Source organism: Brassica napus, chromosome A3 (genome assembly GCF_020379485.1).
Source record: "Brassica napus cultivar Da-Ae chromosome A3, Da-Ae, whole genome shotgun sequence".
NCBI lineage: Eukaryota > Viridiplantae > Streptophyta > Magnoliopsida > Brassicales > Brassicaceae > Brassica > Brassica napus.
The window spans coordinates 21,748,371-21,769,137 of record NC_063436.1 but is presented as its reverse complement, the minus strand read 5'-3'; the positions used below and the strand labels follow the sequence as shown (position 1 = coordinate 21,769,137).

General features: G+C 38.7%; 6 protein-coding genes across 10 annotated transcripts; 4 read left to right on the top strand and 2 right to left on the bottom strand.

Annotated features, from left to right (window-relative positions):
* Positions 1-1,024: 1,024 nt before the first annotated feature.
* On the top strand, positions 1,025-5,599 carry LOC106439945. Of its 3 annotated transcripts, XM_022716678.2 has the most exons (7): positions 2,414-2,599; positions 2,690-2,738; positions 3,077-3,732; positions 3,825-3,948; positions 4,071-4,298; positions 4,357-4,493; positions 4,585-5,599. In XM_022716678.2, exons 3-7 carry the CDS (start codon positions 3,096-3,098, stop codon positions 5,361-5,363), a joined length of 1,905 nt encoding a protein of 634 aa, XP_022572399.2. In that variant the 5' UTR covers positions 2,414-2,599; positions 2,690-2,738; positions 3,077-3,095; the 3' UTR covers positions 5,364-5,599. The 3 variants fall into 3 exon arrangements, with proteins under 3 accessions (XP_013736960.2, XP_013736958.2, XP_022572399.2); XM_013881506.3 differs by lacking the exons at positions 2,414-2,599; positions 2,690-2,738 and adding an exon at positions 1,025-2,393 and having other exon boundaries at positions 4,369-4,493; XM_013881504.3 differs by lacking the exons at positions 2,414-2,599; positions 2,690-2,738 and adding an exon at positions 1,026-2,393.
* Positions 5,600-5,651: 52 nt separating this feature from the next.
* Positions 5,652-9,085, top strand: LOC106439946 (histone deacetylase 5). Of its 2 annotated transcripts, XM_013881507.3 has the most exons (13): positions 5,652-5,974; positions 6,162-6,363; positions 6,447-6,593; positions 6,681-6,793; positions 6,866-7,077; positions 7,188-7,252; positions 7,344-7,514; positions 7,597-7,680; positions 7,779-7,988; positions 8,066-8,259; positions 8,346-8,469; positions 8,542-8,606; positions 8,677-9,085. In XM_013881507.3, the coding sequence occupies exons 1-13, from the start codon at positions 5,772-5,774 to the stop codon at positions 8,840-8,842; spliced, it is 1,956 nt and encodes a 651-aa protein (XP_013736961.1). In that variant the 5' UTR covers positions 5,652-5,771; the 3' UTR covers positions 8,843-9,085. The 2 variants fall into 2 exon arrangements, 1 of the variants encoding a protein (XP_013736961.1); XR_007338368.1 differs by lacking the exon at positions 8,677-9,085 and having other exon boundaries at positions 8,066-8,266.
* Positions 9,086-9,155: 70 nt separating this feature from the next.
* Positions 9,156-11,549, top strand: BNAA03G39930D. Its single transcript, XM_013881509.3, has 3 exons — positions 9,156-10,180; positions 10,283-10,554; positions 10,636-11,549. Exons 1-3 carry the CDS (start codon positions 9,529-9,531, stop codon positions 11,410-11,412), a joined length of 1,701 nt encoding a protein of 566 aa, XP_013736963.1. The 5' UTR covers positions 9,156-9,528; the 3' UTR covers positions 11,413-11,549.
* On the bottom strand, positions 11,487-13,374 carry LOC106439949 (glycine-rich RNA-binding protein 3, mitochondrial). 2 transcript variants are annotated; one of them, XM_013881510.3, is made up of 5 exons: positions 13,241-13,374; positions 12,816-12,954; positions 12,639-12,707; positions 12,430-12,536; positions 11,487-12,299 (listed from the first exon to the last, which is right to left on the bottom strand). In XM_013881510.3, the coding sequence occupies exons 2-5, from the start codon at positions 12,937-12,939 to the stop codon at positions 11,697-11,699; spliced, it is 903 nt and encodes a 300-aa protein (XP_013736964.2). In that variant the 5' UTR covers positions 12,940-12,954; positions 13,241-13,374; the 3' UTR covers positions 11,487-11,696. The 2 variants fall into 2 exon arrangements, with proteins under 2 accessions (XP_013736964.2, XP_013736965.2); XM_013881511.3 differs by having other exon boundaries at positions 12,816-12,942; positions 13,241-13,300.
* Positions 13,375-13,460: 86 nt separating this feature from the next.
* LOC106439950 (exocyst complex component EXO70E2-like) lies at positions 13,461-16,454 on the bottom strand. The gene is made up of 2 exons (XM_013881512.3): positions 16,153-16,454; positions 13,461-16,048 (listed from the first exon to the last, which is right to left on the bottom strand). Exon 2 carries the CDS (start codon positions 15,548-15,550, stop codon positions 13,628-13,630), a length of 1,923 nt encoding a protein of 640 aa, XP_013736966.1. The 5' UTR covers positions 15,551-16,048; positions 16,153-16,454; the 3' UTR covers positions 13,461-13,627.
* A 1,417-nt stretch (positions 16,455-17,871) lies between these two features.
* LOC106439952 (replication protein A 70 kDa DNA-binding subunit D) lies at positions 17,872-20,703 on the top strand. Its single transcript, XM_013881514.3, has 10 exons — positions 17,872-18,075; positions 18,161-18,307; positions 18,414-18,572; positions 18,655-18,832; positions 18,905-19,175; positions 19,272-19,499; positions 19,592-19,815; positions 19,906-20,066; positions 20,161-20,281; positions 20,378-20,703. Exons 1-10 carry the CDS (start codon positions 17,945-17,947, stop codon positions 20,585-20,587), a joined length of 1,830 nt encoding a protein of 609 aa, XP_013736968.1. The 5' UTR covers positions 17,872-17,944; the 3' UTR covers positions 20,588-20,703.
* Positions 20,704-20,767: the final 64 nt, after the last annotated feature.

Genomic DNA, 20,767 nt, shown 5'->3' with positions numbered 1-20,767 from the left:
CCAAATATTTATTATTTAACTTAATTCTAAATAAATTATTAATTTTATATTGCTTTTTTGATAGAGCTCTAATAAAAATTCTAAATGGTTGGAGGTGCTCTTAGAGCTCAATTATTTCGTAGTAAACTATATTTTCTGAAAATTTATATCAAAGTCTCATTTTATTTGGATACATCAAATCAAATTTTTAATATTTTTAATATTATTCTTTATTATTTTCTGCGTATTAAAACTTCCTTTTTGTTTAAATATATCACAATAATACATCCTAAACCCAAATTTCTACTGATTTTTCTTTTAACTATCCAAATTCCAACGATTATTAGTGTCAAAACCAATCAACTATTGTATTAATAAACTATTATACTAATTAAGTTGTGTGTTTTTATTTGCAGTGTTGAATGGTAGTATTGTATTGTATTTGAAGTTTTGTAATTTTACTTGTTTTAATATTATTAATTTAGTATTACTATTTAAAAAAATTAGTTAAGAAAAAAACACTGAAAACTATGTCATTTTTAATTATTTAAATTAATTAAAATAAGAAATTGTTACTAATATTAACAAGAAGATGATTTAGAGTGTTAAAAAAGTGTTGAGTAAGTTAACCAGAAGAAATTCGTTCAGGTGAGCTTTTCATACAAAATTTAAGAAAAGTCATCTCTTTCAAAAAGTTTACACAATATGAGTGTATTTGTTTACTTAAGCAAACAATTTGGTCTTTTATTTCAAATCGGATACCGAGTCTTGTTCTAGATATTTCGGGTTATGGTTTTTATCCGAACCAAATGGATATTCGAAACCCCTCTCCTCTCCCCACCCCCAAATAACTGAATCCCAATTCAACCCCAACTAAATTCGATTGGACATCCGAACGTCCATGTTTAATATAAATCAATATGATTAAATGTTCGGGTTGGCCTTTCAATGCAATGTTTAAGAAAATTCAGCTCGTTTTAAAAGATTACTAGATTCTGACCCGCCCTTCTGAAGGGCGGGTATACTTTTTTTTTAATTTTTTTAAGAAATTTAATTTTGGTATTTATGTTTTTTGTAAAACCGTTAGAAAAAATATTTATGTTTTTTTGTAATCATAATTTAATTTAATATAATTTTTGATAACTATATTAAATATATCAAGTTCCATAATTATACACTTATGTCATATACATTTTAGAAATTATTTTTTAATTTTATTCCAAAAATTTGCAAAATATTATATTTTCTTAATAGTTACCTATCATAATTAGTTAAGAATATTCGTATAAAAAGAACCAATTCGAAATCATCCCGGAAATTAAAGTCTCATAATCTAATAGCATATATACTCAAACAGTTTTTAAAATATTATATCCGAAAACCAATATCAAACCCAACCTACACCGAAAACGGAAAAATGTTTGAAAAATTAATTTTTTATATATTTTGTTACAAAAAAATATATGTATATATATATATGTATATCTTGATGCAAAAGTCAATGAACCATTGTGGTATAGTGGTAGAAGACACGGCTATTATCAAAGATTATATGGGTTCGCAGCATGATCTGTTTTTTTAGTTTTTTATTTCTTTTTTTCTCGCTAATGGCAAATATGTAAATACTTTATCTTCTCCATTTATCAAGGTTTCTATCTTTCTGCAATTTTTTTCCACCGCCGCAAACATAATCGACCTAATTTTTTGATGTTTCCTTTTCATTTATGCATCAAAATTGAAGATTTGTTAATTATCATCCAGTTTTAAACATCTTAACACACAAAAACTTGAATGATTTTGATAAACTTGATTTCACTGCCTAGCACTCAATGTTTTTGAACGATATATGTAAATAGGTTAATCAATAATCCAACTATTGCAGTTGAAGAGAAGCACAATTTCTTGCCAATAGGAAACTTAGACTCATAGTTTACAAATAACTGCATGAATAATTTCTGAGAACATGACTGTTTTTTTTTGCTGAATTTCTGCAACTCTATTAAATCATGAAAAATTGATTGTTAGACTTTTGCAGGAAGAAGCATAACTGGTTTCGTTATAGAACTTTATATAAAGAGAACGTGGTTAGTTTTTAAGTTAAAGTAAATACAGTTATAGAATATTTTTAAGTTAATGTAAATACAGTTATCAATAGATGTAATATTGATATTAAAAATAATTATTGGACTAAACTAATATCAACTGGACATGTTCCAGCTTTAATAGTATTGATACAATAAGAGGTCCTTATATTGCAATATTTACTTAAACAATCGTCTGTCTTCTTTGTCCCACTCTTTCTCTCTCACACACTGAATTACCTTCCGCATCGGTCCACTTTCTTTCTCTCTCTACATTGTCTGTTCGACTTCTCAACATTTAAAAAAAACCCTACGCTGGCTTGTGATTTCAAGGTAAGGAAGCTGAATCGTTTGCTATCTAAAACACACCATCTTCTTTGTTTCTTTGCCATCGCTAAACTCTGTTTTCCTCGGGGTTTTTTTTTTGCCTGCTCGTTTGATCATTTCCTATTCCGTACACCGCAAGCAAAAAACAAGTTATAGATGGTTTTCGATTGTCCGAAAATACTTCTTTTTTCAGTTCGAACAAAGGAAAAATGGTTGATTTCTCTGCTCCGAACCTCCGGTTTATCTAACATTTTGTTGTCATCAGTTAAACTGAAAATGTTTTTTTTTTTAATTTTTCTTAGGGTTTTAAAAGTCCCCAATCAGACTAAGCCCTAAAGATAAAGGCGAAAGGTGTCGACTTTATGCGATTCTTTTTGTTTCCTTTTTTTTTTTTATGACATTGCCTTGGTTTTTTTTTGTGTCGTAAAACCAAATTAGCAAAGAACAGCCTTTGAAAACTAGGGTTTTATCTTTGGTGTTTTGATCCTACTGGTTAGTTTATCTGATTCACCGTTACATCGGTGCATAGATTCTGTAATGGTTATGTCAAAAGATAAGATTTTTATTTCACTTTTTTTCAGTTTTGACATGGGTTCATAGATAGTGTTGGCTAGTAGAAGTTTTCTGAGTAAGATTCTTCTTAGATTCTTGAGTTTTATTAATTTTTCGCTTCCCATTTCGTATTGCAGGTTGCTAAATTTGTAAGCAATGAGTCCTGGTCACAGCAAAATGCCTTCAGATTCGATAAAAGTAGTCCCGGGTAGGAGTAAACTGCGGGTTGAATCTTCAAACCCAGTTGCCAGAGGGACTCCAATGCGTAGAACTTCAAAGGTGATGTTGATCACTCCAGAGGAAGCTGTTAAACTATCTTCCGGATTCAATCAAGTGCTTGTTCCTCCAGTTTCTGAATCCCCGAGACCTAAGATTGCTCGAGCAACTCCTGAGTCACCAAGACCTAAGATTGCTCGAGCAACTCCTGAGTCACCAAGACCTAAGATTGCTCGAGCAACTTCTGAGTCACCAAGACCTGTTCTGGCTGTTAAAATTCCTGAAGCGCTAAGACCTGTCCCGGCTGTTCTAACTCCTGAAGCATCAAGACCTGTCCTGACTCGTCCCACTTTTGAACCACCAAGATCTGTAACGGCTCATTCTGCAACAGGTTTAAGAAAAAAGATTGTGTGCGGTCTTCCAGCTATGAGTTTGAATACTACAACAGTTAGACGGAGAACCAATCCAAGAAGTTTCCATCAATCTACGGATGGCCTTCCTCCTAGTCCACGTGCTTTGCAGATTCGTTCAAGGATTAAACAACAAGCAGCTACTACTGCAACACATACTGTAGAAGGTCTTTTGCTTATCCGCTTTTTCTTTGCTAATTAAACTTGTTTTCACTAGATGACTGAGAAACATGTCTTGCGTTTTGTTTGATTTCTCTAGGGACAGTTGTAGAAGTTGGTGATAAAGCTAAAGATCATGATGCCAAGGAGACATGTCAACCAGCCTCTAATGAAAGAATCTCAGAGTTGCTTCGTTATCTACCAGCTCTGCATCCTACTTGGAAGTGAGTTACCTAACACTTCCAAATTATCTTTTGACCTTCACAATCACAAGTTACTAGCTAAGCTATGCAGTTCCGTTGTGCTTGTATATGATGAACTTTACTCTTCCAACCACTGGTACCAGGGGACGCATTGTGGATTCTGCTTCACTGCCTGAGTTCGACTGCGAGTTTTGTGCTAAACCAGCATCCAATATCAGCAGGAAGGCACTGAGACTTTCAAAAGCGATGCCAACGTTACTCGAGGTAGAACTGCTTCCTACAGGACATATTCTGAACGATGTGTTTAATAGAAGCCCGAGGCTATCAGATGTGGAATTGTACCTTTTCTCGGATGAGAAGGAAGCAGGAAGGTACTCTCAAAAGCCCTTTTCTACTACAGACAAAAGCTTCTCATTCTTGTTCTATCAGGGTATGTTTCAGCTCTAAAAGGGAACATGCTCATCTGTTTGAGGCCATGTCGACTCGCAATGCCATGATCAAAGCTAATATAAACGGCACAGAGCTGTTGATATTCTCCTCCAAACTATTAGACAAGACTTCCCAGTGTAGGCCTCTACTGTATATATAATTATATATACATTGTCCATAATTTCTCAATGGCTCCAAGAATAACATCTGTTTTTATATGTGTTGCAGTCTTCCTCAAGAAGCAGTACAAAGCAGAAAACTATCTTTGGGGTTTCTTTCTCCATAACAAACCCTCACAAGCACCTGTTCCAGGAAGTTCTTATCAAACTGATAGAGACGTTGTTGACATGGACATAGACACTGAGTACCCAACCCCGAATCTAGCTCTCAAGCTAATAGCAGAATCACAAAGCATTCCCTCAAGCTCACCAGTGAAACGGAAAAGAGAAGTTAACGCGCCTCCTCCTGGTTTCGAGAAGGCGAACAAACAAGTTAGCGTGCCTCCTGGCTTCGAGAAGATATGGACACCACCCTTGGTGACACTCAACATACACGGAACTTCAAACGCTCTCTCTGGTCTAACAGGATCCGCTGGATTAGTGCGTAACGAGTCAGGGAAGTGGGTGTTCGGGTACAGCAGGTGTCACAAGAGCATCTCCGAAGCCGCGGCTGTGCTTTTGGCTATCTACCATGGTCTTAAACTCCTCTGGGACAGCGGCTGCAGAAGAATCCGCTTGCAGACGACGAGCCTTGACGTCCTCGGTGCTCTGACAACAAAACCAGACCTCTTCTACAAGAGAAAATCGATTCTGGGACTGTGCAAGGACATGATATTGAAGAGCTGGGAGTGTGACGTTTACCATGTCGCCAAAGAGGAGAACTCGTGTGCAGAGTGGCTAGCTAGCAGATTAGATGGAGAGCAGATTCAAGGATTGGTTTTCTTCGAGTACCCTCCTCTAGGCCTTGTGGATCTTCTGGAGAAAGACCGTCTTGCAGCTATCAAGTAACAGTCACAGTGATGAGCACAGCTTTAGATAGAGGTAGGTACATATCTTTTAGAATTTTGAGAGTAATTAGAAGATCTTTTGAGTGTTAATGTGACATCGCATAAGCAAGTACTAGTGGAGTTTCATTGTAACCAAAAACTCCTTCTATGAAGAAACGAAATAATATGATATGTAAGATGTGACATGTCAAGCTGTGGTTGGTTGAGAAGCTAATGTATCTCCACTTTCCCTCCAAAGAAGTTCCAAAAATCAAAATGGTAGTAAAAAAAGAACTGAAGTCAGAAGTAGGGTTAAAAGGAAAAAAATAATAATAATAAAATTGAAAAGTAAAGTACTTTGAAGCTCCGTTTTAGACTTCGGAGTTCACGTTGACCCTTCACCTTCGGAGACTTTCACATCTTCCCGGAGATGGCAATGGCCGGCGACTCTTCTAATAACAACTTCAGAGACTTTGACGGTGAACTTGACGGGAAGAGTCATCGAAAGGTGGGTCTTGTTTATGACGAGACGATGTGCAAACACGACACACCTAACGGAGAGGATCACCCTGAGTGTCCTGATCGCATCAGAGTTATCTGGGAGAAGCTTCAGCTCGCCGGAGTCTCTCAAAGGTTGAAGCTTTACTCTTTTTGTTTGTTGTGTGTGTTTTGGTGATAAAGCCCTAGAATTTTACTCAAATTCTGATTCTTTTAGCTGTTTCCATGTTTGGTATGACATTTAGAATCTAATTGTTTGTATGCTGATGAAGTAAATGTTCTTTTACTTGAAACTCTTAGTAAAATGTCTACCTTTTTGCAGATGTGTGGTTCTTGGTGGTAGCAAAGCTGAAGACAAGCATCTCCAATTGGTTCACACAAAGGACCATGTTAGTTTAGTTAAGAGTTTAAGCACAAAGAAGAAAGATTACCGGAGAAACAGGATTGCTTCACAGTGGAATTCAATATATCTGAATGGAAGTTCATCTGAAGCCGCGTTTCTTGCAGCTGGATCTGTTGTAGAGGTAATAATACTATTTGCATATTTCACATTAGAGAAGAAACTGTTAGAACTATTGGATTTGATGATGATAGTGTAACTTAACAGTTGGCGGAGAAAGTTGCAGAAGGAGAGTTAGATTGTGGGTATGCTATTGTCAGGCCCCCAGGGCACCATGCTGAGCCAGATGAAGCCATGGGTTTCTGTTTGTTCAACAATGTTGCAGTTGCTGCTAGCTATTTACTTGATGAAAGAGTAAGGACTTGTATTGACTTTTGTAATGATATTATTATTCTCGTTGGTGTGTTTGTTCCCAAGCTCTTTTGCTTTTCTTGAATGCAGCCTGAACTAGGTGTCAAGAAGATTCTAGTTGTTGATTGGGATGTCCATCACGGAAATGGTACGCAGAAGATGTTCTGGAAAGACCCTCGTGTACTGTTTTTCTCTGTCCACAGGTATGTTTTAATGATGCTTACTCTTGTTTCAAAAGTACTTGGGAAGTTACTGAAAATGCATTTGTGGGCTAGGCACGAGCACGGAGGCTTCTATCCAGCGGGTGATGATGGAGACTACAACATGGTTGGGGAAGGTCCAGGTGAAGGGTTTAACATAAACGTTCCATGGGAACAAGGAAGATGTGGAGATGCAGATTATCTTGCCGCATGGGACCATATCTTGATCCCTGTGGCGAAGGAGTTTAATCCTGATATTGTTTTGTTATCAGCTGGATTTGATGCAGGTATATATACGGTTTAAGCATTTTTTAAAAGGATATGTAAGGTTTAAACATTTTTTAAAAGGATATGTAAGGTTAAGAGGTGTGTAATCTTTTCAGTTTCTTCTTAACAGCTATTGGTGATCCACTTGGGGGCTGTCGTGTAACACCATATGGATATTCAGTTATGTTGAAGAAGGTTGGTGTTGATGTGAACTTGACCTATCCTTTGTATTTAACATAAAATTGTTTGGTTGTTTAGCTTATTCGTGTTAACAATGTTCTTGCAGTTGATGGAGTTTGCACAAGGAAAGATTGTGTTGGCGTTAGAGGGAGGGTACAATCTTGACTCAATTGCAAAGTCTTCACTGGCATGCGTCCAAGTCTTGCTTGAAGACAAACCAATTCAAGGTTCTTCTGAAGCATACCCATTCGAGTCTACATGGCGTGTCATACAAGCGGTATGTCTCTACATGTCATAAGTATTCTATAAATGCCTATGTTACCAGTTAACAAAGCTCATCTGTTTCTTGTGGGGTTTAGGTACGAAAGAAGCTGTCTGCATATTGGCCTTCACTTGCAGATGTATTATCATCGAACCTTATTGACCAGAAAACTCCCACTCCAGTTATGCACCTTTCTTTGCTAACTTCTTATGCTTGATCTTCTTTTCTTATAGCCAGTCTCTGAATCTCTTATCACGAAAATTGTTTTGTTCGTTCTAGATTATTGTTTTCTCAAGCTCCGACTCTGAAACTGAAGACTACGCTGATGATATCCTGGATCAAATGTCGAGACTCAACATTGAAAACCACCACGTAGATACTGCCTCTACATCTTGGAGAAGAGATCTCTCAAAAGTTGACGTTTGGTATGCCTCTTTTGGATCCAACATGTGGAAACCAAGGTTCCTTTGCTATATTCAAGGGGGACAAGTAAGTAAATATTGTTTTGTGCAGGTTCTACTCTGAGCTTCGGTCTTAAAATTGACATATCTATGTTTTATTTTCAGGTTGAGGGAATGAAAAAGGTCTGCGTTGGTTCAATGGATAAAACTCCACCAAAGCAAATAATGTGGGAATCATTTCCACACAGGCTGTTCTTTGGACGTGAATCGTCAGTTACTTGGGGTGTAGGAGGAGTTGCTTTTATCAACCCACTTAGTGATCTCAATGATCGAACTCACATGTGTTTGTACAGAATCACGTTAAGTGTAACTTTTTCTTCTCTAAGTTCCTTTCGCTTTCTCGTGGCTTTCTTATCTGCTTACTCCTTGTTTTTTACTTCAACAGGCTTGAGCAGTTCAACGATGTTCTATTTCAAGAAAACGGATTGAAAGTAGATTCTGATTCTCCGCTCTTTGATCTAGATACTCTGCAGTTAGTAGAGAAGAAAGGATCCACTCCACTTGCTTCGGTTAGTCAGACAACAAATGTTTGATTGATATGTAATATAATGACACTTACATTCGTAAGGACATGTTTACAGGGCGGTTGGTATGGAGACATTGTCTGCTTGGGGAAAGAAGGCGACATCCCTATACTTACAATGACGTAAGTATACCTTTGTTTTTGCCGAAACATAGTTAACATCTAAGCTCTAATGCTCTCTTCCAACTTGCAGTTGCACACTATCTGCTTTTGAGAAGTTCAAATCCGGTGAGATCCCTTTAAGACCTCCTTCAGAAGCATATGTCAACACTATGGTGAGGGGACTTGTTGAAGGAGGAAGATTATCTGAAGAAGAAGCTAAGGCTTACATAGACAATGCTGCTTCTAAACCTCTCTAGATCATCGGAGTTATTCGTGTACTATTTAAAACCACAGTTTAAGAAACATTGTGCCTTCTCTTTAGTGTTGCTTTTGAGTTTGCTTAGGCGCAAACTATGTAGTGTATGTATTTTGGTTATCTTCGGTTTAGGCTCAACCGAGAAGCTGTATTATGTCTAGTTATTTTATGGGGGTTTGTAGCCACCGGTTATCTAAAACTATTTTCAGAATATAAACTTATATTTATTGAAGAGATTAGTCCATTTAATCATTTTATTTTGGTCACTGATAATGACCTTATAGTTGCCGTAACGTATTTTTTCGCAAAGGGGAAGAAGATAATAAATAAAAGACAGAGCTTTGTACGTTTGTCTTTGTGTTTGGCAGATTCCATTGAACTAACTTCCGACAAAGATCCTCCACCTTCTTCGATTCTCTTATCCTCTCTTCAGCTCCTCCATTAGTTTCTTTGATCATATCTTTGAAGGTCTCTCCTTTACTCGTTCTAACAAAGCTCCTCCACCTTCAGCTTATCTCTGACGGAGAAATCAAAGTGGGTTTCTTAAGTGTTTGCATTACTTCTTGAGTTTTTGATACAAAGGCCCGAGCTTTCGATTTAGTTCGTTGGATTGGGTGTGCTTATGGAAGATGTTTATTGCGCTGTGAATTGGAATGAAGAAAGAGAGATTCTTTGAGAGAGGAAGGAATGGATTTGTGGTTAATCGCAGCTACAGCTGCCACAGGATACATAGCTAAGCAGCTGCAGAATGTTACCAAAGGTAAAGGTACCTCTCTCGAGTCTTCTTCTTCTGAAGAGACTGTGGCGAAGAAGCAAGAATCTCCTTGTAGATCCCTGCTTAGCAGATTGGCGAAGAAACCGAATGAAAACAAGTTTGGGGATGAAGTGCCATCAACGAGTGGGGAAGGTTCAGGAAACTATGAAGATGTTGTTCATTCAGATTCTTCTTTGTTTGGTTTAGTGCCTGAGTTCCTGGAGACGGGACATGGATATTGGAAAGCCAGTGGTGAGACGGAGTTGAGTTCTTCTTTTAGGCAGAGAAGGTTCGTTAGAAGGAACCAGCGGTACAGACGGTTAACTAAACCTTTGAGTTGTATGGAAAGCTGCTTGATGTCTCGGTTCCATGGAGAACAGATGACGATGGAGGATTATTACTTGACTAGTCCATTCCCATCGCCACGAGGTTCAGTTTCGAGGCCTTTGCTTGTGACTGATGGGGATCGAGTTATTAGCAAGGGAACTGCAGATTCTTTGTGGCTGAGCCAACAACAACAAATGACTCTCAATGAAGATGAGGCTGCAGATAAAAATGAGAAGAGCAGCAAGAGTAGAAAACATGGTAAATAAGTTATTACAATCTTTTAGATTTTGTGATTGTTGTTTATAATGGAAAAACCAAAAGACTATACATGACATTTCTCAAGTTTATTTTTCTTCTCAGGGCTAAGTGATACAACGGTGCTGCTACAAATAGGGATCTCTATTGGCATAATGGCATCGTTCATGGCAAGCCAAGCCAAACAAGAGCTGAAGCAGACAGAGAATGTGGTACATGATTTAGAAGATGAACTGGAGATGAAAGACTCGTTGATTGTGAAGGAGGTAGATACTGAAAAGGCAGCTGAGAACTCAGACTCTATAAGTAATATTGAAGCAGAGCTTGAAGCTGAACTTGAAAGGCTAGAAATCAACATGAACACCTCCAACATTGAGGTCTATTAACTATTATTCTTTGCTTTCTCTTGTTTAAACACCAAAACACAAACAATATGTTAAAAGTTTAGTTTCTTTCAGATGGAGCCTGATTTGGAGGTAGAATTTGCGCAAGGCAAACTGATAGCTGACCGGGTTAGAGGGAAGCGTGGAGATGAAACCGAGTCCAACCAAGATCCAAGTGGTAACTCCACACCAGATTCAGGAAACTATGCTGTATCACCTCGCGAGTTGAGCTTGCGGTTGCATAAAGTTATCAACTCCCGTCTTGAGAAACGGATTACAGAGCTCGAGACTGCACTCCAAGAGAGCCAAAGGAAGGTGGAACAGCTGGTCATGGAATCAGAAAGCAAGAAGAAGAATTCATGGTCCAGAGTATGGGAAACCCGTGAAGTGATGACGACATATAAGAGTGACTCCAAAACCACAGCTGCTATTGAACACACCAAGACTGATAATCATGCTGAGATCATGCAACCCTTGGTTATGAACTTAACAGGTGAAGCACTTGATGCGTTCAATGAGTCTTACGATGAGTTGATGAACATAAACGATGACTCTGAAGATGATGATGAGTCACCACTGGAGATGCAAGAAAGCGAGCTTCTTCACCATGAAGATTTCTCTTCGACCTCGCCTTGGAGCCATCATCAGGGGGACGATTCCAAGGCTCAGGAGCAGGAGTTGCTTGATTTTATTGGTTTGGAAGAACAAGATGAAGAGATTAGGGACTTTGAGAGTGAAATGGAGAAGCAACTGATAAAGCAAATTGTTGAGAAAACTAAACAAGGTTCTCCTGTTGTGTTGAATGCTCAGAAGATGTTGTTTCTCATGGAAGAATCAGAACAAAAATTTTAAAAGTTAGACAACATTTAGATTCAGTCTGATATAAATGTAATTTTCAAGTCTGGTTGATGTAGTGAATATGCAAAGACACATTAATTTTTCTCATATAAAATTGAAAGCCTGAAACAAAGCTTACATTTTGGATTTAAGTTCAATGTTATACCAATCTCAAACGACAAATTTATTTTCAAAGATAGCAAAACCAGAGGCTGTTTCTAGATAAAAGTTTTTCAAGCTATAGAATCATATTATCAGCTGGTAAAATGAAAAGACAAGTCTTGACAACATGTGTTGCTTCAAGCTCTTTTGGCAACATCAGTGTCATCTTCGAAATCTCCCACTGGTCCATTAATCATCTCAGGTTTCTCCATGCTGCTTCCAAACTGAGCCTCGCCGCCAACACCAAACTGTGTATTGTCACCACCAAACTGAGAGCTGTTGCCAACAGGGTTTCCTCCAACCTGGCTCTCTCCAGCGAATCCACCATTGTTGCTACCGTAAGCATTGCCAGTAGCATAGCCACTGCTTCCATTGTAGCCACCAACATCACCCGCACTTGCGGTTGAACCTTCACCATAACCATTACTTCCATTATAGCCACCAACAGCGCCTGCACTTGCACCCTCACCATAACCGCTGCCGCTAGATCCATAGCCACCGCTTGCACCATATCCACCACCATAGCCACCGCTTGCACCACCTCCATACCCACCAGTCCCGCTACCATATCCACCAGCACCACCTCCATACCCACCACCACCTCCTCCATAGCCGCCACCACCGCCATAACCTCCACCACCACCTGCATAGCCACCACCGCCATAACCCCCACCTCCATAGCCACCGCCACTTGTTCTATCATGTGCATAATTCACTTTAACAATCCTGCCATGGAGATCCTGAGGAGGAGGAACAAGGCATAGGATCAGAAAAGGATATAGTCCATATTTCAAACCAACAATTTTCTCAGAGTGAAAGTTAACACAACAAGACACCTGGAAGCTCACAGAGATCAGAAACAGAAATTACCTGACCATCCAAAGCCTGGATAGCACTAGAGGCAGCCTCTGTAGAGGTGAATGTAACAAATCCAAACCCCCTCGACCTACCAGTCTCACGATCCAAAATAACCCTAGCTGTATATTAAAAAAACAAAGACTAAGTTAGCAAAAGAACCATACACACTACTGCAATCACATAAACAAGTACACGAAACAGATCAGTGTTTTTATTTTTACTTTCGACGACTTCACCGTATTTGCTGAAAGCCTCTCTTAAGCTATCCTCGTTCATCCCATATTCCATACCTTACCATTGCAACAACAACAAAAACTCTTACAGTTAGCAAGAACATATCATAAAAAACTAAACAATTCTTCACTACAAGAAACATTTTAGAGCTAAACTCCCCTCACCTCCAATAAAGAGCTTAGAAGATGACATGCACCTTATCGCCTGAAAAAGGGAAGGGCCCGTTGATAAAGAGCCCCGAGCATTGGTCTGCTTCAATATGTTCCCGAACTTACTCAGAAAAGCCATCGCCTTTAGATATCTCTAACATATACATAAAACGTAATTAGGCCTTCCAAATTCCTGACTTTTGACGAATCAAAACAGTGAATTGACAAAAAAAAAACGAAACACAAAGCAGAAGCTGTTACGTCGGAAACAAAACAAAACCAGTAGCAAAACATCGGAATCAAAAACCCATGAAAATGAAAAGCAGGGAAATGATAGATCACTCGAATCCGATACGAGGGAGCCTCTAAAACAGCTAAAGAGATTCAAAGTTGAAAACTTTTAGGGTTTATGAGAAAGAAATGAGCGTAACGAGCAATACCTCTCTCTCTCTCTCGACGCTTTGCTTCGCTTCCTCTGTGATGCTTCGCTTCTGCTTAAAACCCTACTTGTGCTCGATGAAGGGTTTATGTAGCGAAGTTGCAATTGTGAACCAATCGTGACCGTCGAAAACAAAGAGATCTGAAGTTAATATAAAACACGTGTATCGTTTTCATTGGGCTGTCATTTACTTTACGTGACAGCCTAGTAGCTATAACGAATTAAAAACGATTACTTTTCAATTATTGCAAATCAAATTACATCCCCAAGAGACGAGAGTATATATTACAAGTTTACAACATGTTACACAAAATCACTGAATACGAAAAAAAATACAAAAGATCGAGTCAATAAAAGGCTCGAGTCGTCGTCGTCATCATCATTATCATCATCTCCTACGAGAGGTGCGCAATGATCTTGGAGAAGGCAAACACTCAAAGAGATCAAGAAGCAAACTCTCAATGTCTTCACAAGTGTATCTCACGTGTTTCTCACCTATTTTAGCTGCGTTTCTTGCAAGAAACCCTCTGTAGGACTGAACAACTTTGACAGAGGTCGAGATGTGAAGATCATCCCTCAGCTCGGGATCAGGGACCGACCAGCGTGTCTGGTTCTTGTAAACATCGTCGAACGCAACACAGAAGAGTCTGCATCTTTCTCTCAAGGTGGAAACAGAGTCTTTGTTGTTCTCTTTAAGCAGAGATAGGACAGAGCTCCACGTGGCTCTCTCGTAGTTTGTGACGTTGTGTTGGTAGCTCGCGATGTGTTTCCTGATCCACTCGTCTCCGAAGAAGTGTCTCAGCTCTGACGTTTTTACCTTCTGGACCATGTAATGACAATTGTTCATCAGGAAGATGTACTTGAGCGGTTCCCCTGCGTAGAGCTGAGCTTTGCGTTCGAGGGTGGATTCTAGAGCTGTGACGATTGATCTGAGGTGTCTCGCCATGGGAGAGAACGTGGAAGGGAGGATGTCTTGTCCTGTCTTCTCGGGGATCGAGTCATCGACTTGTATGTTCTCGAGGAGTGTGTTTAGTGCATCCTTGTACTCAGGTAGAAGCTTCAAGTAGTTCATTACATACCTGGTCAGGTGATGTATTCCGCCGCCAGAGAAGGCGCGTGTGGATTCATCAGAGGCTATTGCGTTTTTGAACTTCAAGAACGTCGCAACCGTACGATCAGCTAGCGTCTTCGCCAGCTCGTGGAAAGCCATTCTTAGAAACGACCCCGTTTCATCACCGAAGAGGTTATCAACGTCCAAGAGAAGCTCTGCTGAGACTTCGTACATGCCGAGGAAGCGTTCAAGCATTTCTGGCTGGCATGATCTGAGGGACACAGCTTCGCCAAAGGCGAGGAGAGATAGTACTGTATCTTTGGAGATCTCGACGAAGCAAGCGGCGGAACTCGGCTCAAAGTCTCCCAAGATCTTGTCGCAGAGCTGTTTTTCGCTGGCGAGGTAGACCTGAGTCACGATCTTTAACACCTTCGTCCATTTTCTCATCTCACAGTTCAAGTCCTCCCACTGCATTCCAAGAACGTCCACGCAGCTGTATCTCTCCATTTCGAGAGTGGTGGACATGTACTCATCGAGAGCGTCTCTTCTGACGGTGATGAAAGCTTCGCGGAATGCTTGACCATAGTCGCAAGCAAACATCGCCTTTGCAATAGCTTTGATGTGAGGAATGACGAGGGGATCGAGTAAAACGACATTATTGGATCCCAGTATCTGTTGGTCATCAGTAGCTTCAACGACAACATCATCTAGGGAGACAAAGGACTCATCGTAAATGATATCTTTACCACGGGAACTGACAGACAAGTACTGAGGCTGTACATGCTGTTTGTACTGATTCAGGACATCGCAGAGCTCTTTCTCAAGCCTAAACATCGCGATGTCAAGAACAACCGCGGCTTGGTTGTAAACATCTTTCTCCTTCTTGTTGGTTCTGATGGGCAAAGCTGTGAAACCCAAAAGAAGTGTTTGAACATCGTGGAGGGCTTGGAAGAACTGATCAGCTATAGAGACACCAGCTTCAAATATCATGGACTGGTTTTGTTCCCAGGCAAGGATAATCTTCTTAGCTTTTTTGAATCTCTTCTTGATCTCGGAGAATCTTGTATCTTCTTCAACAACTTTGGTATCAACGATCTCAAGTGTTGACAGATGAGACTCTAGGTCACTTAGAAGCTTTGTCAAGTTGGGATCTAGGTTGTTATCAGATGCCCTCAGCGCCTTAACGACATGGTGACATGCCTCCAAGACATGATTTTTCACTCCAGGAACAACAGGAAGCTTGGATTCAAGCCCTGCCATATCCAAAAACCAAAGACTAGAGCCTAAAACCAAACTCCAAATAGACAGAGAAGAAGACAGGGAAACTCAAAAGTTGTTTCCAGGTGAAACGACAAACGGGAAGGAAGCAGAATAAGACTAAGGTAGACTAATAGAAACTGTTTAAATCAAAATCCTTAAAGATGCTAGAACAGGAGAAGCTTTTCTAATAAACTAAAAAGGGTGTTGTTGTTGTGTAATCACTAGGTAAGTTTAAACCTGGGAACCCGGAATGAAGTAGACAGAGAGGAAGAGGAATCCCCACATGAACATGGTAACAACCATAAACTAGACAAGCTTAATAACCCTCTTGACATACTTATGGTAATAGATCACTGAAGCCCTCTTCAAATCCAACATCTTTTTACCAAACCTCCTCACAAGACCATTCTATCCCCCTCTCACTAAAGAAACAGAGTCCCCTACAATCCCGGAAGAAATAGTCAAAGTCAACACCTTTCTGGAAACCCTTTCTTGCTTCTGTAAAAAAGGAGAGATTTTGAGGAAAGTCAGACACAAAAAAGTTGGAACCTTTACATGATCTCACAGAAACATTTTATCATACACTTGGTGATCAGACGTACCTTTAATCTAAAAAACAGAATCTTCAAAAAGAAAGGGTTTTGATTTCACTTTCTGTAACAATCAAAGAGGATAAAGCGAGATCAATATACGGAAGAGGTAGCAAAAAGAAAAAGATGTTCGTGGAAGCAACTTCATTATAAGAGAAAGTTGAAAAATGGGAATTAGTATAAGGAGCGAAAGGGAGCTCGTAATTTCGTTGTGATGGAGAAAGGTTTGAGATTATTATTTTTGTCTTTGGTGACTTATTATGGCTTGGCCGCCCCATATATCTTAATTGAGAATTTGAGATCGATTCGGCCATTGACTTCTTCTCCACACCACATGACCCAAACTCTTTAACACAAATTTGGGGATAGGAGGAATACAAGTACGAAACTTTCGAAATAATCCTTTTTGCTCTCACTGTTTACAAACATCACCTATTGTTTCATTTTGGTTACACTTGGCTCCATTGATTCCAATATTTTGGTTTCATAATTTCTTTTTAATTATACACATTGTAAATAAATTCACATTTGAGTTTGGATGATGATGTAATAAAAATCGAGCCGAAACACAAATTACTCACCTAAGCTTTTATCATCAGTTATTATTATTTTTTATGAAATTTAATTACGATTAAAGTTTTATGTTTGTTAACCAATATAATTGTGATGTCACTTGGATATATTGCTTGTTTTTGAAATATGATTCTTACAAATACTGTTTTTATCAGAAGAAGAATATAAAATCGGTTTTCATTTCCCACATATTAACAAGGTTCTTAGATCAATTGAATATTCTTTCCATTTCATTATAATTGTTGTTCTAAATTTATACGAACGGATTTAAAAAGCATATAATTTTATATATTTATAAAACAAAAACATAATTATCTATATACCTAACCATTTTTCAATCAATAGAAAAATAAAGTAGAAAATTTTATTGATAAATTTTGCATTGAAATTCTAAAATAACATTTATTTTGAAACAAAATTTTTTTCTTACAATGACGATTAAATTGAAACGGGTGAAATATATATTAGGACATTTTTGTAGGTTTTAGGAAAATAAGGGTAGAATAAAAATTGCTTATGTTTTCCGGGATTTAGTTATTGCGCGCTGTGCACCAAAAAAAGAAGAAGTTATTGCGCGCTAAATTAATAGTCTCCTTAGTCAACAATAACCTAGAAGTTTGACTGGCTGAAGGAATATACTGTTACATGCATTGATCTGAACCGCTCGATGATGATGCATATGCTCTACAGCTCATCGTAGGACTTAGCATGATTTTTTAAAGGGCAAATCTCCAAAATAGCATCTTTCTAAGTTTATATCACAAAAATAGCACTCAAAAACTAATATGACCAAAATAGCATTTTATCTTTTAAAAAATTTAAATTTTTTTAATTTTCAAAATTTGAAATCTTATCCCCAAACCCTAAAACCTAAACTCTAAACCCTAAAACCTAAATTCTAAACCCTAAACCCTAAATTCTAAACCCTAAACCCCACCCCTTGAGTGCTATTTTTGTGACTTTTGACCTTGAATGCTAGTTTGAGAACAAAAACTTGATTTAGTGCTATTTTGGTTTTTTTCTCTTTTTTAAAGTCAAATCCTTTATTTATTCGAAATTAAAAATACATACAAGTCTAAACCCATCTGGTTCATTCCAAAGGTTAAAAGTGGCGCCAAAAGCGGTAATTAATAGCTCCCGCGCAACTCTCTCTCCCCCTTTACAAAAACCCTTTGCTCTTCCTCTCTCTGAAGATAGAACTTTTCAATCGAGAGAGATAGAGAGAGAAAAAATGCAGACTTCAGTGACCCCAGATGCTATCTCCGCCGTGTTGTCAAACCCATCTTTCGATTCGTCGTCTTCGGATCGATCTGAGATCGTCGTTCAAGTCGTTGATCTCAAGCCTATCGGCAATCGATACACGTAAGTCTCGTAGTTATTATGTATAGATGTGGGTTTTTGAAAAGTGCTTTCCTTTTTGGTTACTGATCTGATTTTGGTTTTACAGATTCAGTGCTAATGATGGGAAGACGAGAGTCAAAGCAATGTTTACAGCTTCGCTAACGCCTGAGATCATTTCTGGGAATATCCAGAATCTGGGTCTGATTCGTCTCCTTGATTTCACTGTTAACGACATCTCAAGCAATTCAACCAAGTAAAGTATCTGTTTTTTTACATGACAATAACGTTTCTTTCTGATTATTGAAATCAAAACTGATGCTAAGATTTGATTTTTTTATGTGTGATTGAAAACCTTGCAGATACTTTCTTGTGACAAAATGTGAGTCTGTTGCTTCCGTGCTTGATTCTGAGGTTAACTTGGAGGGTGGTGAGGCCAAGAGGCAGAAGCTAGATCACTCTCCCAAGCAAGAGTTTGTTGCCAAATCAGCTTCTCAGATAATCACTGAACAGAGGGGAAAGTAAGCAATGTTTCATGTTCTCTTTTGAAATTAATATTGAGTGTGTGCTTAATTAATCACTATGTTTTTTTGTTTGTTGCAGTGCTGCACCAGCTGCGAGAATGTCCATGACTAGAAGAGTTCACCCACTTGTGTCCTTGAATCCCTATCAAGGAAGCTGGACCATCAAAGTCCGTGTCACTAACAAGGGAGTCATGAGAAACTACAAAAACGCTAGAGGTGAAGGATGTGTCTTCAATGTCGAACTAACTGATGAAGAAGTAAGAAAGCTTGTTATTGACTTTTTATGTTAAGTGTGGTTACTCATTTTGCTTTTTTCTGTTGTGTTTCAGGGAACACAGATTCAAGCCGCGATGTTCAATGATGCTGCACGGAAGTTTTATGACAGGTTCCAGCTGGGAAAGGTGTATTATATATCAAGGGGATCACTTAAGCTTGCTAACAAGCAGTTCAAGACAGTTCAGAATGATTATGAGATGACACTGAATGAAAATTCAGAGGTGGAAGAAGCTAGTGACGAGGAAATGTTTGTTCCTGAGACTAAATTCAACTTTGTACCCATTGAAGAGTTGGGTATGTATGTGAATCAGAAGGAGCTTATTGGTAAGAGCCGTTTATTTATTTGTACATTAATCTTGCTGGTAACTTAATATACACTGGTTTAGGATGATAACAACTTGAATATTATGTTGTTTGCAGATCTTATTGGAGTTGTTCAAAGTGTTTCCCCTACCATGAGTATTAGGAGGAGAACTGACAATGAGATGATACCAAAGAGGGATATAACTTTGGCTGATGAGTCAAAGAAGACTGTTGTGGTGTCACTGTGGAACAACTTGGCAACCGGCATAGGTCAAGAACTGCTAGACATGGCTGATAAGTCTCCTGTGATTGCAATCAAGTCTCTCAAAGTTGGAGACTTTCAAGGTAATCTTGGGTTTGCTATGATTGAACAATTTGTTTAAATCACGCTTATCTCTAGACTTGTTTGCTGATCTTATACAATCTCTCTCTCTCAGGTGTGTCGTTGTCCACCATCAGCAGAAGCAATGTAGTGATAAATCCTGAATCACCAGAAGCCAAAAAGCTTAAATCTTGGTATGATTCCGAAGGCAAGGAAACATCCATGTCTTCCATTGGATCAGGGATGAGCCCATCTGCCAAGAATGGATCTTGGTCTATGTATGCTGATCGAGTCCCTCTCTCTCAAATCACAAGCAATCTATCTCTAGGCGAGGACAAGGTACTAAAATATTAAATACCAGCTATGTACCAATATTACTTAACAAAAGAGTTTTGAGCTTGTTATTAATTTTGGATTTTTCTGTTGCAGCCTGTGTTTTTCAGCACCAGGGGTTACATAAGCTTCATCAAACCAGACCAGACAATGTGGTATCAAGCTTGTAAGACATGTAGCAAGAAAGTAACTGAAGCAATGGACTCTGGTTACTGGTGTGAAAGTTGCCAGAAAAAAGATGAAGAATGCAGTTTAAGGTTAGAAACTCACATTCATAACCTGGTAGGGGTAGGTACCAACAGTGTCTTCCTCTCCAGACAACTTAGTTCTGTTTACTTTGGGTGTTGTCAGGTACATAATGGTGGTGAAAGTCTCTGACTCAACAGGAGAAGCTTGGTTTTCCTCATTCAACGACGAAGCAGAGAAGATTATTGGATGTTCAGCTGATGAGCTCAACAAACTAAGATCAGAGGTAAGGAGACAACCTTTATAAAAGCTAGTATCAGTCAACTTAGAACCACACTGAGCATTTCGATCTCATGTGCATTGTTTTAACTTTTTTTTCCAGGCAGGTGAAGTGAATGAATTCCAGACAAAGCTGAAAGAAGCAACATGGTCCTCTCATGTCTTCAGGATCAGTGTCACTCAGAACGAGTATAACGGTGAGAAGAGGCAGAGAATAACTGTTAAAGCGGTAGCTCCTGTTGATTTTGCTGCTGAGTCAAGATTATTGCTCCAAGACATCTCCAAGAAGAACACATCAGCAGCTTCTCATTAGTTTTCAAGTTTCACATGTTATGACTCTCTATTTTGCCTAAAAGTTCCACAGCTTTGCTTGTAATATATAAAAGCTTCTCTGCAGTTTTTGAGTAAACATTATTGAACTGGATTAAAGCTAGTTCCTTAGTAATCTCTGTCTGCTTCACACTAGCAAGTGAGATATAGTGTTATGAATCTA